The 16,074-nt window shown below is 42.6% G+C and overlaps 1 protein-coding gene across 2 annotated transcripts; it reads right to left on the bottom strand.

Moving 5' to 3' along the window:
• Nucleotides 1–2,233: 2,233 nt before the first annotated feature.
• Nucleotides 2,234–14,446, bottom strand: flad1 (flavin adenine dinucleotide synthetase 1). Of its 2 annotated transcripts, none has more exons than XM_066683192.1 (8): nucleotides 14,346–14,446; nucleotides 13,312–13,520; nucleotides 11,568–12,327; nucleotides 9,136–9,283; nucleotides 8,381–8,479; nucleotides 7,021–7,210; nucleotides 4,851–4,924; nucleotides 2,234–3,195 (listed from the first exon to the last, which is right to left on the bottom strand). In XM_066683192.1, the coding sequence occupies exons 2-8, from the start codon at nucleotides 13,468–13,470 to the stop codon at nucleotides 3,060–3,062; spliced, it is 1,566 nt and encodes a 521-aa protein (XP_066539289.1). In that variant the 5' UTR covers nucleotides 13,471–13,520; nucleotides 14,346–14,446; the 3' UTR covers nucleotides 2,234–3,059. The 2 variants fall into 2 exon arrangements, with proteins under 2 accessions (XP_066539289.1, XP_066539288.1); XM_066683191.1 differs by having other exon boundaries at nucleotides 14,138–14,368.
• Nucleotides 14,447–16,074: the final 1,628 nt, after the last annotated feature.

Below are 16,074 nucleotides of genomic sequence, written 5' to 3'. Positions count from 1 at the left end.
ACAGTCACCCAGAGAAAACCCACGCAGACACAGGGAGAACATACCAACTCCTCACAGAGGGTCACCCGGAGGAAACCCACGCAGACACAGGGAGAACACACCACACTCCTCACAGACAGTCACCCGGAGGAAACCCACGCAGACACGGAGAACACACCAACTCCTCACAGACAGTCACCCGGAGCGGGAATCGAACCCACAACCTCCAGGCCCCTGGAGCTGTGTGACTGCGACACTACCTGCTGCGCCACCGTGCCACCAGATAATAAGCATTGTTTCTTTATTTAGGAGATTGTAAGTTGGATTCCACAGCTATCCAGAGCACATTTTTGTGTTTGTACTTAGCACTCTCCTCTAAGCATGTTGAGGTCCAGTGGTTTCTTATTAGCATCAGGTTGAAAACATTCAGTGGCTGGTTTTGTTTGTATCTTAGGAAGCATATAGTTTTTTTCTCTCCCAGCTTCAGCATTGTGGTTGGGGGAGATCTAAGGGGTGCCTTTGGCCATTAAATGATAGTGGAGCAAATTGGGGCTGCCCTGGTACAAATAGCCTCCAAGACACAGAAATATTCATCTGTGCCACAAAAGCAATGTAAACAATGGCTAAACCTGCTGCACGTCTGTTAAGGCTCCAGAGCACGCGCCAGGCCTAACACACCTGAACATTTGAAAGCTGCTCATTCCTGAGGCAGATGGAAGTTTGATTGATTTTCTTGGTTGAAATCAGTGCTTTGATTATGTGATCAGTGCTTAAAGCAGTTATTATTGTCCTGATCAGTGTCTGGCTCCATCAGCGTTTCGGAGTGATGCTGAGCTGGGAGCGCTGCTAATTGGAGGTGTAAACCCTCCGCCAGCCGCTTTATTAGATTGCCCCGCATCGATCCACGCTGCCACGCCGTTGACTCATTTCCACACCGGGAAGAAGGGTGGAGGGGGGGGAGGGGGGGGTCGATACGCTGGATCCAGTCCTGCTAGGGACAGGAAAAAAACTGGAATTTATCGTAATCCGGAGGGCCAAAATGTCAACTGTGACTATGCTGCCCCCGCGTGGTCATTCTTTGCATTGCTTTAGATTCATGATGTTAAAGGATCTGTTGAGCAGCAGTGTCCAACTCTGACCCTTCGTTGGCCACAGGCTGATCCAACATTTCCTCTGAGATGAAAGAATTCAATAGTGAGGTTGTCTCCCTCTCTTTTCCAGACGTAACAGCTTCTGCTCTTCGGGGAAAGCTTTACAGCGAGACGTTGGAACATTTCTGTGAAGACGTCTTTACAGCTTCGGAGCATTGGTGAGGTCAAGTATTGATGTGGGATGTTTTGGATCCAAAAGGTAGACATCACACGGTGCTGGATGTCTGTTTTGGCTGGTGCTGGGGTTTGACCCGTTTTCACTGACTGATATCCGATGAGGTGATTTTTGTATTCTGAAAAGGCACTGAAACATCACCATGTCGTCTAAAGAGAACACACTTCTTCGTGCACACAGTAATTACATGTTTAGTGTGTGATTGGAGATGATATATAAACTGACCAGAGGCAAAAATGCCTAGTATCTGTCTGTAGTGCAGATTTATTTAAGCTGTTTCTCAAAAAATAAAATGAAGTTTATTTAATTGTATTTATTATTTAAATGTATTTATTTATATAAACGTCACATGAGGGCACGGTGGTGCAGCAGGTAGTGTCGCAGTCACACAGCTCCAGGGACCTGGAGGTTGTGGGTTCGATTCCCGCTCCGGGTGACTGTGAGGAGTGTGGTGTGTTCTCCCTGTGTCTGCGTGGGTTTCCTCCGGGTGACTGTCTGTGAGGAGTGTGGTGTGTTCTCCCTGTGTCTGCGTGGATTTCCTCCGGGTGACTGTCTGTGAGGAGTGTGGTGTGTTCTCCCTGTGTCTGCGTGGGTTTCCTCCGGGTGCTCCAGTTTCCTCCCACAGTCCAAAAACACACGTTGGTCGGTGGATTGGCGACTCAAAAGTGTCCGTAGGTGTGAGTGTGTGAGTGTGTGTTGCCCTGTGAAGGACTGGCGCCCCCTCCAGGGTGTATTCCCACCTTGTGCCCAATGATTCCAGGTAGGCTCTGGACCCACCGCGACTCTGAATTGGATAAGCGGTTACAGATAATGAATGAAAATGAATGTCACATGAGAAATCTTGCATCCTAGAGTTTAGGACGCTATTGGCCCCATGTTTGATGAAAGAGATCCGCCCAAACTGGTTTATTTTTACTTGATTCTTCTACACACTGTGGAAACATTCCACTCCCGACAGACGAGAGGAGGTCTTAACAAATCAGTTCTGAGACATATTTCACATTTCCCCTACTGCAGTCACACTTCCCATTCACTTTCTCAGAATGTCCAAACGTATGAGTCACTGTTGCCAGGATAAAGAGCAAACAAGGTGTAAAGTAGTTTAAATAAACGGCATTCGGGACACGCTTTTCTAGAGGGATTTTCAGTTTGTATCAGGTTACAGATGTTTAATGCAGATTGTTTAATGCAGTCTTAAGGGGTGGGGTCAGAGGCCTCATCCACTTCATTTCACCAATGACACGCTCCATCAAGAAAAGTCTTTAAACTGTACTGTGCATTCATAAAATTCCCTCGGACAGGGAACGCAACCTGATCCTTAATTTACCTCAATGTCATTTCAATGTCAGTCTCTCGTTCAGTTCGGCGGGACGGCATAATGACATTTATAACTCTGTGGTAGTACTTTAAACAGATGTACACTGTTTTTCTATTGATTAGCGACTAAAAGAAAGATCTCTTTAGGATCTGCGTGTGATCCTTATTTGTATAAAAGTAGTGTTATTTGACTCAGTCTTTTATATTCACTCTATAGTGTGTGTATAAATTAAAAAAGCCATTCAGTCTTTGGACACTCGTCTTCACAGGATCTACTCGTCTTTAATGTAAATCACAGACGATGAGTTAATCAAGCTCACTCTTATACTCTCTCTCTCTCTCTCTCTCTCTCTCTCTCTCCACACACACATTTCATGGTTACTGAACTCCAGTAAGGCATCAATCCTTGGTGTCCATCTGTTTACAATTCCCACTCTTCATGCTCTAGAGTTGCGTTCCTCCTCTTCCCTCTCCAGCTGGTGGGCGGGTCTATAGCGGGACACGCCCCTATCGTCTACCACTTTTAGTGAAGGGTTCCTGAAGGTGTTGTCCATACTGCCCAGTGACGTGTAGCTGCACAACAGATAAAACCATGGCTTAGTTATTCACAGATAGAGCCAAAGGCAGTTTGAAAAACCAGGGCCAAACCTCCACAACATTCTGATCTCAAATTCAGATTTTAAAAATTCTTGAACAAAATTGTTTATTAACTTAGTTAAATATCTAAAAAATAAACAAAAGTAAAGGAGCCCACAACACACTACATTTAGCAAATAACGTGTATTTTAATTTTTAAACAGTTGCTCATTAAAAGGCAAAGAAATATATTTTCAGTAGAAAAGGTTCACAAAACATGAAAAAATAAAAATCATCTTTTAAAGGCTAAGCACCAGCGATATGAAAGTGTCAAACAAATAAACACGGTGGAATTTGAGTTCGTAACTTGTGTTTATTGATAGTCAGAAAACATGGTATTTTTTACTAATTGAAGGAATAAGGTTTAAAAGACCGTTGGTCTCCCCCCAGCGGTGTTCGGAAACTCTAATAGGCGTCTTGCCTGTGACGTAGATGGTGGACAACAACTCTAGAAGTTGCACTTAATTTAATGCAAAATGACGAAAAGGTGTGTTGTTTTTGGCTGCAATCATTCAATGTACAGTGGGACATCTGTGAACAAATGGCCCAAAGATCCCAAAATATCCAGAAAATGGACTAAATTTGTCAATTTTAAACGGGCACTTTGGAAAGGACCGTCTGCTCACTCCGTTATCTGTAGCTCATTTCACTGGCGCTTTTCCAACAATATGGGCATGTAAGGACACCAACGAAATTCGAGAGCCTCTGTAACATGGAGGTAAACAGGGTGAGGACACACTTCGCCTGTTTTAGTTGGTGTTAGTTAACGTTAGCTTGACTCGCTAAACTCGGTGGCTCAGATTATACTCGGCTACGTAGCTGCATTACGGAGGTTTATAGTGTCGGATGAATTCGAGTTCGACTTCGATCACATTTACAAGAATAACGGTACCTCTACATTTGAGTTTAGCTTATTGCTAGGCTATTGTCATGAATAATTTTGGTTATTTAGCTAGATACTGTCATAACAGTCAGTCATAACGGTGTTTTACCGCGGCGTTGTTCAGCTGTTGTCCACCAGTGACGTCACGGTTGCGTTCAAGAATTTCCGTAGCGAGCTCGGGTTTTTCCGTCAATTTAATAAAATTGTCAGTTTTCAAGCAAATTAAGCTGCTATTTTCATTTTAATTCATACTTATATCTGTCAGTAACTAAAATAATGTGGAATATTCATGGAGGTCCATTAAGTGATGCTTAGCCTTTAACCGATGCTGTCCAGTCTTAGAAAACAAGCCTTTTACAAATAATAACGTAACATTAAAGCAGTTGTTGACATTATATACACTGTGTTTGTTTGATGTTGTAAGTGTTAAACAGAAATTTTGAATCTTGAAAAGGTTTTGTTAGTTTACAACTATTTTGACTGATTCTTAAATGTGTTCATTTCCCAAACATTGTTCATTATTGCACATATTCTATTGTTATACGGATGATGTCAGTAAACACAAGGACCCTTAATATCAGCTCATTTTTTAAATGTTTGTAAATTACTTACTACTACTACTAAAAGACTTACTACTACTCCTATTATTATTATTATAAAAATAAAGATGTTTATGCTGTATGTGGAAAAGAGTTAAAAGAAGCCTTACCCTTTGTCATAGAGGATACAGTAGGGCACATACAGGGTCCTGAGGAATGACCAGATGTCATGGTATGTCCAGTCCTGAAGGGAAGCAGACAAAAGCACAACCACACAGGCTTTAACTAGTTTTCTGCACCTCCATTTCAACAAGCAATTCACAGAATCACAGCAGGGGAGAGGTGTTTTTATGCTTGTTTTTTAAATAATAACATCATTTATTTAAGCCTCATTTCTTCCAGTTCAATTAAATAAAATCTGAAACATACATCATGACAATGTTAGCTGCTTTCAAAGTGAAGTCTGGCCATAAGCTAAAAATAACATCCATGCTGTACTCCGACTGCAAAAAATAAAAAATAAATAAATAAATCTCTGCACCTGTTTGCATTTGAATTACTCCTGGATTTTACGACAGTCTGAAAAGCTAACAAACTCTAGACACGCTTACTCAAAAACTCAATCCACATTCAAAGGCGATCACAGATGAATCCTGACCACATTTAATAGAATCAGTTCATGTAATGCGTTTTTTGTATTTGCATATATTTATTGAAACTACTTCTGTGAAAACGGGCACAGTTCTCCTCCACCAGTCCTGACTTCCCTCTCATGTCCTAAGTATTCACTGGACAGCAGCAGTGCAATGCAGAAACTGAAGCAGCTGCAAAACAAAGCCTGTTCACACTGGACATGCATTTTAAGGATTAGTGTAAACAGAGTGTGGCTAAAATAGTTACACTTTCTGCAAGCCCTCCCCTCAGTGTAACTGGAGATTAATATTTGTAGTCAGAATTGATTGATTTCCTCATCATATATTTCTAATATTAATTGAACTAGAAGACGGTTAGCTCCCTGTGAATGTGTTGAGCTGCTAGTGAGCAACAAAGTGTGAATCATCTCCTGCTGTAAACTACAACCCTCTCCACAAAAATACAACTGCTGCTGCTTTCTTTGTCAAAATGTAATGCCAAAATCAAGAAGTATCAATGAGAATGAAAGCACTTTTTCTAAAATGTGACTGGTTTGTTTACCCAGCAGCAAATCCTGTTCTGTAAACGTATTCCATCGGTGTTGTTAAAGGAAATAAAAGCAAACTGAGGGACCTTTAAATCGGGCATAACCTTTTTTACAGTTAAACAAACAAAAAAAGGGTTTAGAAACTAAATATAATTTCTAATATAACTTATATAACTTTTTTTTATATGAGGTCTGCTGCAGTTCTATTATGACTCTTAATATAGCAGCATTAATGCTAATCAACAGCTTTGGCTACTGTCATGGTTTCTGCTTCAATTTTCACGGCCTCTTTACACAGTTAAATGATCCGGCGTTGAAATCAATGGGAAAAAATCGAAATGAAATCTCATGAGATTGAGTTTATTTATTTATTTATATATTTTTAACCGGGCGAAAAGAGCTGGCCGTTAATAGCAGAAAGTCTGAGACGTGAAGTAAGGATCATTTGTAATTTTGACACGCATTTTTTGTCTGCTGCTTCAGTTACATAAGCAGCATTGATTAAGATGATTGAGTTGCTGCACAACAGACTCTGAAAGCCCCATTCATCATTATTCACCATTTATTGCCTTCACTACATCACGTGTGTGTGTGTGTGTGTGTGTGTATGGTAAGTGCCTGAAGAGTTGATCTGTCGTTTAAACAATACTTTCAAGAAAGTTTTTTTTGATCGCTTTGTATTCACTGTCTGAGAACTCTGTGTACTGTGTGCATTATTCAGCCAAAAGTTTGTGGACACCTACTCACCCAACATTTCTTCTAAAACGAAGGGTATTAATAAGGTCTTTGTCCCCCGTGTGCTGCAGTAACAGCCTTTACTCATCTGGAAAGTCTTTATACTAGATGTTGGAGCATTGGATCATTAGTTCTAGCATTTCAACCCACCTTAAAACTACTGGATGTGTCTCTGTTACTTGAAAAATTCAGTCCCACTGCTTTAGGCCAAAGCTGGGTGGATGTTATACCTCTTTAGCTCATGCTGAGCTTGGTAAGTATAAGCTGATGAGTGGCTCATTTACACCCAGTCCAAAAACACATGCTGGTTAGTGGAGTGGATGGTATTTATGTTGGTAGGGTGCTTCTTGATGAACCTGTTTTTATTTTTTTTATATGGCAGGGGAAAAAGCTGAAGAAGCAGATCACTGTGTGTGTTTGTTCACCAGTAATGGGTTAACTCTCATGTACTCCGGCCAGCCAGGGTCAGTAGGACAGAGTGGAGTGAGCGTCCGAGAATAAGGGTCAGTGCGTCTGGTTCCCATCAGAACTGCCTGCAGCTCCGGCCTTTTCTCCTGAACCTCGCTGAGAGCCTGCCGTATACTGCCCTCTACTGACACCAGATCCAGGTCATACCTACAGCACACACACAGACACAAGGGCTGCTATCTTAACTTGGACAGATCTGAAGATGTGGAAGGATTAGCATTGTGGAAAAATACTAAACGTATTCCGGAATGCATACAAATCCAAATGAAATGAATAAAAGATATTTAGCACAGAAGCCCAGAGACACAAGCATTGACCTCCTCTGTTCATTAAATAACAGTTGGTTCGAGTGCTACAGATAACACTGATAACATCAGGCACCCACAGAAATTGTAGAAATGGTTCAGAAATGTATCACGTGAATCTCCAGTGATGCCATGACCATGCAGCCCCAGGAGTCCAATGGTGCGTTTCCACTGCATGGTACATACTCTAAATCAGCTCGTTCTTGTCCCTGACGAAACCACAAACGCTATAAACCACAACACTGTCAGAGTTAAGGTAAAGTGCTGTTTACTAAATGTATATTTGTGCTGTTTTAAGGCTTATGGCACTTTTCATTTGCCTGGTACCTACTTGGCTCAGCTTGACGTGGCCCTAGCCCTTGGTTGCTACAATCGGAAACAGGATTTGAAAACCACAACAATGGCAATGGTAAAGTTTAAGCACTGTTTCCTTGTCTTGTACTCGTGTGTTAGTTTTGGGGGATTCATTTATTCACTTATTTATATTTATTTTTTCAGGGATTTTTTCGCCAGACCCCAATCCAAATAGCTAGTTTGTGCTGGATGTCTGCATTTCATCGTGATTGTCAAGTCTCCCTGGCCAATCAGTGCTCTGCAAGGTTTACACATCATGGTTTACACCTACTCTCTCGCTTGGAACCAAAAGCGAGCAGGTACTAAAGAAGTACCAGGTTCCAGAGACCAGGTAGAAAACAGAAAAGCAAAAAAGTCGAGTCAAGTAGCTACCATGCAGTAGAACAGTGGCATAAGACAGCAGCATTGGCCTAGCTCTCGAAGGATGGATCTACTTCTCCACTCAGCCTGATGTTAGCAATGTGGGTGTCTGTGAGCTAACTTCACCCATTTGGAAGTTAGCGTTGTGTTGGCAGCAGTTTGAAAAGATGCAGAGGATTTCTGTCTCTGAGGATGCATGTGCAGCCCTCGTGTGATCGAGGGAGGCCTAGCTAGTAGGAGGAACTGGCAGTGACTACATTCAGGAGGAAATTGAATAAGAAAAAGCGGCAACTCTTACCTTTTAATGGTGTCCTGTAGGAATCGTTCCATTTCGGGGAAGGGGGAGACGATGCGAATGTAGAGAGCTTTCACTCGGTCTTTACTGTCAGGAAACCGTCTGAACAAAGGGGAAAACGTTTCAGCACCATCTCCATTTTACTGACAAAAATTACTACTTTGCCAGAGTGGAATATTCAGCAAAAAACAAAAAAATAAATAAAAGCTGCAGAGCTTATATGGAGCTCATGCTTTAAACTAGAAATTATACAGCTTTTGCATATGATCTCACCATGGGCTACATGTAATTATGAGGGACAGTAAACAGTCATTACTCAAGATGGGGGAGCAATAATATGCTTTTAAGTACTGATTGTATATTAACGAATGCTGTTCATATTAGATCACCAACCCTAAACACCGTCCCCCCAAAAAATAAAAAAATAGAAGCTCTATTCTACTTATAACATGTCAGTGAAGCATCAAGATGATGTTGAAGCTATGCTTTTAAAGGAAAAATACTACCTAGTGTTCCTTTAATGTGCACTATCAACTTAGTTACATGTTACACTTCTCTGTGATGATGTTATTGTTGTATTCCTGGTTGCTGTTGTAAGGTAAATAATCACATTTCTAAATACTGTTTGCTACCTTTGGGAAGTAAAAATGGTGGACCTACAAAAGAGGTTATTTGGTGTGTCCACAACTGTGCAGCGGAGTGTAGACAGCGAGTGGCAGAAGGCTGTAACTCCTCTGTATGTGGGTGCTTTTTCTCACCGTTTCAGAGCGGCGTAGTACAGGTGCAGCAGAGCTGTGCAGTCTTTTCCTCCATTAAAGCCAACACAGATCTCATCAGCCGAATACTGACCCAGTGCTGTCTCGATTGTCCTCAGAGCTGCCGACACTTTCTCGCCCAGAGGAGAACCTGCCGGACAGTTCAGAGGAAACACCAGATGTCATCATAACTGCAGTAGGTGTATATCAGTTCTGACAAAGCTACATTCCTCTGAAATCAAGAGTATCATTAAGTTGTTTGCTCTAGTAACAGCTTCTTCTCACAAACACTACACCAAATCGTCCCAAATGTTAATGGAAGGAATTGTATCACTCAGTTGGACCACTAATCCATAGTCCAAAACTCAGAAGATGATTCCTCGCCATTTGCGAGCTCTCCAGTGTATGCCAGGTTGAAGCCCCTTAGAAATATAAACTGTCTCGGTCCACTACGCTAGGCTTTCTCTGTCTCTCTCTGCTCTGCTCATGGCCTTTGAAAAGGTAGGTAATACATAGGTGGGTAACAGTGACTTAGTGAATAGTGAATAGTCACCTAAAGTGGAAATGTCTCCAAACTCGAGCTAACTTCATTACTGAAAGTGCTACGAAACAAAACAACTCCAGTTACAAATGAGTTTCTGTGGTAATTCAAACTGTGAATAAAAAAGCCAAGAACAGCAGTCATTATTTTACCTCAAACATACTGTTCCACCTTAAAACACACAGATCTTACACCTGCATTTGCCCGGATTCAGTGCCACTTCCTTTAACTGAAAATGAGCCACTGCTCACACCGACACGAGCCTGCAGCAGTGAGAAGCAAGTGAGCAAATTCATCTTTAGCCACTTTTCCTTCTTTCGTTCTTCTCCTTTCTCGCTGATAACAGATTTAACGCATTTGTTGTTTGTTTTGCCCCTTGTAAACCTTGTCTTTGCGCTTACATCAATAACTCCAGCGCTGTGATTGGAGAGACTCAGACCAGGAGGCGGGACTATTGGAAAGTCTCTGCATTTGACATAAGAAGCAGAGCAAACCAGAACGGCTCGTTTTAGCCCATGTCCCCTGAGGCAGACCTCCTGAATTCATGCAAGTCAAGTTGTTGTTTTTTTCTTGCACCTTCCTAGTTTGCTTCTTAGTGGAATTTTCTACCTTACATGGTAAAGATTTCATAGGGATCAGAGCAGACCATTAGCTGAGTCACCCAGTGAGCTTGTGGAATTCAAACCAAACTGATATTTCCATTTGAATCAGCGTTAGTCAGTGTGACTGCATCCCACTCAGATCCAGAACCTCACCATGACTCAACATCTCTCAAGAACAGCTAAACACACAGCGTCTGATATTATGTGTCAGTGAATTCTGTGTTCTCTGATACAGCAGTTCTCAAACATCTTTAAACGCAAAGCACTTCATGGAGCTGAACTTTATCCAAGCAACCATCAGACCCATCAAGCAACTACGTTCCTTCCACGTTCTCTCCTCTGTAATAAGGGCATATCTGAACATTAGAGGGGTTGATAAGGACCTTCTATGGGAAGTCATGCCAAAGGGGGTTTGGCAACAACAATATTTTGAGGTCTATTTAATTAAAGATAGGTGTAAATATAGCATCTATAACAGCAGCAAAACTTCACTTCCAGGCACTTCAGATCACTGCTCCCGTGCTGTTCCACCAACTAGGTACGGGGACAGTTCCCATTCACAAACTTAATTTGGAACCATTCAGTGTGTTTCTACCAAGATAAATTCAGCCACAGTGACCCTACACCCCCAACCAATGACTTATCCTTAGCTCCCATCAAAATGTGTGGAAACGTGGGGCTGCCTCCTTCAGTCACCCGGAGGAAACCCATGCAGACACAGGGAGAACAGACCACACTCCTCACAGTCACCTGGAGCGGGAATCGAACCCACAACCACCAGGCCCCTGGAGTTGCTGCACCACCATGTCGCCCCCTACTTTAATATGAATAAGAAAAAAGTGTTTTACATATTCACATGCTCCAGTGTGACAAAATAAATGGCCAAATTTGTCTCAAATCTTTTTTTTTTTTCCTGTTTCAGCAAGCCATACAATGTTGCGCGTGCATCTTTATATTTTATGCTTTGGTAGTTCAACACATTTCAGACCAGCACAGCATCCCTAATTGTTTATGCATCTATCGTGATTGTGCCTACATGGAATTACTGAGCCCAAGGCAGGAGCCTGGACCCCAGTCACTCACACCAATGAGGACTTTTGTGTAGGCAGTCAACCTACAATGTGTTCTGGAACTGTCGGACCCCAGTGGCCAGAGGTGAGGATAGGACCCAGGACCCCAGGGCCTTGGAGCTGTATAGCAGTGACATTATCTGTTCTACTGGCTACTTTTATATACAGAGCCTTTTCTGAAATCTGACAGTTTATTTTGATTTGTTCCCCCAGGCCACATACCGCTGTTAGAGAGGGTATAGACCTCCTCAGTAGCGATGGACACTGAGTCAGTGACGAGCCGGACTACGCTCCCTTTGGGCAGCTCCTCTTCCACCTGAGTTTGGGCTCTCTCCACCTCTTCTGCACTGTCCGAGTCCAGCACTAGTCTGACCCTGTGGTAGTTGCTGAGCCAGTCTGGGTATGAGCCCAGGGCTACTCTCTTTCCCCAAGTTGTTTGCAACCGGCTCAGGACCGGCGCAATCTCTGCCTCGTCAGCGTCCACAAAGACCTCTCGGGTGTGAAAGGTGGTCCCAGAGGCAGCGAAGAGATGCGAAAGGCTTTCAAAGGCACGCTCCAGCAGGGAGGGGATGCCAGGGAAGATGTAGACGTTTCGAACGCTGACCAGAGGGTAGCGGAGCTGCTGGCCCGTCCTGGGATCAGTGCCATAGTTCAGTTTGGCTGACTCAGGAACCATCGCCAGTTTCATGGTGGAACTCTTGGAGTCGACGGTGCCGAAGAACTTCTGCAGAAGAGCTGTTAGTTCAGGGTGGGCTCGCAGACCTTCGCCAAAGGCCTGGGCCACACTCTCGAAGGTCACGTCGTCATGCGTAGGGCCTATTCCTCCCGATGTTATTAGATGTGTAACGGAAGGCGAGAGCCTGGCCACTTCTTCAGCGATGACCTCCCGCACATCCGGCACTACAGTGACTCTCTGCACGGTGACGCCAAGTTTCCTCAGGCCTCTGCACAAAAATGTGCTGTTGGTGTCTGCAGTGTGACCCTGAAAACAAAACAGATATGACCACACTGCTCAAGTCAGAAAGCAACATTAATTTATTTAAATTATATTTTTCAATTGAAGGTGAACACAGTTCTGGGGTCTTAATGAAACGTCTGGAACAGCTGTGTCCAAAATCGGGCCCACTGTAAGATTTTAATTGGCCCTTACCTTAAAGGACCACTAAGTATGATTTTTTTACGTTTTGGAACTCAGCACAGCAGAAACTACACTATGTAACCTTCCCTTCCTTTCCCCTCTGTGTTCAGGACAATGCTGTAGAAGTGAATTACACTATGCAACTGTGGAGTTATGAGGGAGGGCCGTCCAAATCAAAATCCCATGATCATTTTTATCGTCAATTGAAAACACTAGTGGGTGGCACAGTGGTGCAGCCGGTAGTGTCTCAGTCACACAGCTCCAGGTTGTGAGTTCGAGTCCTGCTTCGGGTGACTGTCTGTGAGGAGTGTGTTGTGTTCTCCCTGTGTCTGCGTTGGTTTCCTCCGGGTGACTTTCTGTGAGGAGTGTGGTGTGTTCTCCCTGTGTCTGCGTGGGTTTCCTCCGGGTGACTGTCTATGAGGAGTGTGGTGTGTTCTCCCTGTGTCTGCGTGGGTTTCCTCCGGGTGACTGTCTGTGAGGAGTGTGGTGTGTTCTCTCTGTGTCTGCGTGGGTTTCCTCCGGGTGACTATCTGTGAGGAGTGTGGTGTGTTCTCCCTGTGTCCACGTGTAAATGCACTAAAGGTATGTTTGCCATAATAAAACCCCTTAAAAACAGCTAATTAGTAGGTTATTCATCTTTCAGTGCCACATAAATGGGAATATATTTCACTGAAATTTACAAAGAAAACTTAGATATTTGGTTATCAATATTTTCAGCTTGAGCCACACTATTCTGCACTACTCTCACCACAGTCATGCCTCTATATGTGGTAGGACTACCAGCTCGTTGATGACACATCCTATCTGTGGTATCTGCCGCCTCCTCACCTTGAGGATCTCATCTCCAATGATGAGAATAGCCGCCGTGACTGCTCCCCTGTCCTCCGCTGAGGAGGAGCTGCCGTTCCGGGCCATATTGGTGATGTGAGATCCCACACAGCTGATCCTCCTCGCTGCTCGGTTCAGCCAAGGCAAAGCCTGGAGCATTCAGCCCAGAGACGAGGAACACGCAAAGGGCGTGGAGACAGAGAGAGGGTCTGGAGAGGCAAGTTAATACTGTCAGTTAGTGATATATCTCAGGGTAGTTTGTATGCCACAACAGCTTCAACTTTTAGTGACAGAATTTGATGGCATTCAGCCATGAAAACATTTATGAGGTGAGCTACTGATTCTGAGTGTTTAGTTCATATGCAGCTGCTCCAGAATGTCCCAGATGTCTTCATGCTAGTTTAAGGAGACTGAATGTACACCAGTAGCTGAATTCACTAAAAGGTGGATGCCCTGGGGTTAGACATTGCAACGTTTGGTTCCTATCACCACCACTGTAAGGAATTACAAGTGTGTCTAAGTTTCTCTAAAGTGAACCATCTCACAACACAACTTCTCTGACTGAGTTATAACGACAATTTATGAATTAGTTAGCTATAATAGAAAAGTGGATGGACTTTCCCTTTAAATTTAATTCGTACTAAAGCAGTAGGAACTATTTTATCGCGGAGCTTCATCTCATAGAGGCTCCTTTACATTCTTAATATGTAATAAAAACCAGTCTGTATATTAGTCCACTAACTTAATTATATAGCCATTATATAAATAAATAATGTAAAATAATAAACATAGGTTCAGATATATACATGCATATATTATAACTTACTACTATAGTAATCTGCATAAAACCCATAAAGAAAGATTAATAAAGTGTACTAAAGGCGTTCTCCAACGATGTAAAGGCGTTAATAAGTTATTAATGTTAAGAATGGAAAACAATAAAACGCTTAAATAGCAGTACAGTGCTTAATAAAGGCTATAAATCCTATAAATGTGAATAAAGCTCGTCTTCGGAGCTCAGCAAAACAAATGACCGGGTGAGCAGCGAGGGCACAAACTTGACTGTCGTCCACACTCCCTTTCTCATCCAATCACCTTCAGACACGGACAGACGTCGCATGACGTACACACAAAGTTAACCAATGAGCAGTGAGGAGAGCGGTACCGCACTCTCCAAAAGTCGGAAGTGGCCTTTGCTTTCCTCACGTGGTAACTTTGGGTGCGTTTCAATTGGCGGAGTTGCGCACTTCATAGTGAACACTAATCAGGCAATACTTCTAAAATGAAGTGTTTTGACAAGAAGTTTGTTCTCCTTTGCTGCAGTGACAGCTTTTATTCTTCTGGGAAGCCTTTATACCAGGATATTCGAACATTTCTTTGATGATTTGATTGCTTTCAGCCATGTTGAGTTATTATATCTGGATTGCTAACACCACAACCTGTCATCACAAATTTCTTGGACGGAGCTCCACTGCAGAGAATGCAGTTCCACTGCTCCACACGCCAGGGCCAAGAACGGTTCTAGCCTTCTAGCTGACGTTTGGCATTGAGTGTGTTTAGCTTAAGCTTTTGTGCAGCACAAACACACACACACACATCCAACTGACTTCCCTGAGTGTGGTTTTGGACTGTGGGAAGAAACCTGAGCACTCAGAAGAGTCCTATGCAGACACTGGGAGAACACATCAAATTCCTCATAAACAGGGGCCAAGGGTGGGGCTTGAACGCATCAGCAGTATTAATCAGGGCTATTTTCTTAAATCTCTGCCATTAATGTATAAACAAAGATTGTACTAATTTAGCAAGAACACCACATGCTACAAAATTAGAGGAGACAGAATTAAAAATCATCTCCTGTATTTCATTCTGCTCTAAAATCTAAAATGGGCCTCAAAGGTGTTTCAATTATTCAGCCAGCTTCAGAGTAGGGTGATTTAAAACGCTTAATTGTAGAGAAATATCCTGAAACTCCTAGCAGTGTTATGATAGGGATAATTTTATTTATTTGTTTTTTTATTTACTGTTTATTTAATTTACTCCTGAAAACGGTCTGAAGATGTCATTGTCTTTTCCAATTTTTTATTTATTTATTTATTTATTTTGTCTTGCAGCACCATATTTTCCACCTAATCTCATTATGAACACACTTTAAATATAGGATTTACTGAGGAAAAAAAAATCTGTTGTTGAAACTAACATAAAAGCTTGCATCAGCTCCCAGGCAATTTATTAACAGTAATTTTACAGAAAATTTTGATGATGAGCTTTTAGAGGAGGTGTTAAACTCTTCTGTGGTCTGGTTACCATCAGCAGCACTGTAAACACTTCACTGTGAAAGTTTCAGTAATATAGCGTTTCCCTCAAAATTTCCTGAATTAATTTGTTTACATCTCAGTACCTTAATTATGTAGAGATTTTGGGCAAAGAGTGCCCTTCCTGTCACTAAATAAGCTTCTAAAACCCCCACATTTCTGGTCATCAAACTTACATTTTTGGAAGATTTTCCAAGAAACCTGCCCCCTAGACGTAGCTAACTTTGCGCCTTTACCTTCATTTAGTATGTGCGAAGATTCAAATAGTCCCACCCTCTATCTGCACCCAGCTTTCCACTGATTGCCTGCAGTGTGAAAGTCCGGCCCCACGGGTTGACCCGATTGGTTCCTTAGATTTATGATGGAAGAAACCCTGGTTCTCTGCATTCATTAATTTGAGACTGTCTATGGTAGTTTCCTTACCAAGAAATATTCAGTGCATAGGCTAGAA

This window comes from Hoplias malabaricus, chromosome 10 (assembly GCF_029633855.1).
Source record: "Hoplias malabaricus isolate fHopMal1 chromosome 10, fHopMal1.hap1, whole genome shotgun sequence".
Classification (NCBI taxonomy): domain Eukaryota; kingdom Metazoa; phylum Chordata; class Actinopteri; order Characiformes; family Erythrinidae; genus Hoplias; species Hoplias malabaricus.
The sequence above is the reverse complement of the archived record's forward strand: the minus strand, read 5'-3'. Positions and strand labels throughout refer to the sequence as shown.

Coding starts and splice junctions, on each gene's coding strand:
- flad1 (XM_066683192.1), bottom strand. CDS start 13,470: ATGCTCCAGGCTTTGCCTTGGCTGAACCGAGCAGCGAGGAGGATCAGC. Junction 8,480..9,135: donor TACTACGCCGCTCTGAAACG/GTGAGAAAAAGC, acceptor CCCTTTGTTCAG/ACGGTTTCCTGACAGTAAAG. Junction 7,211..8,380: donor CTACAGGACACCATTAAAAG/GTAAGAGTTGCC, acceptor TGTGTGCTGTAG/GTATGACCTGGATCTGGTGT.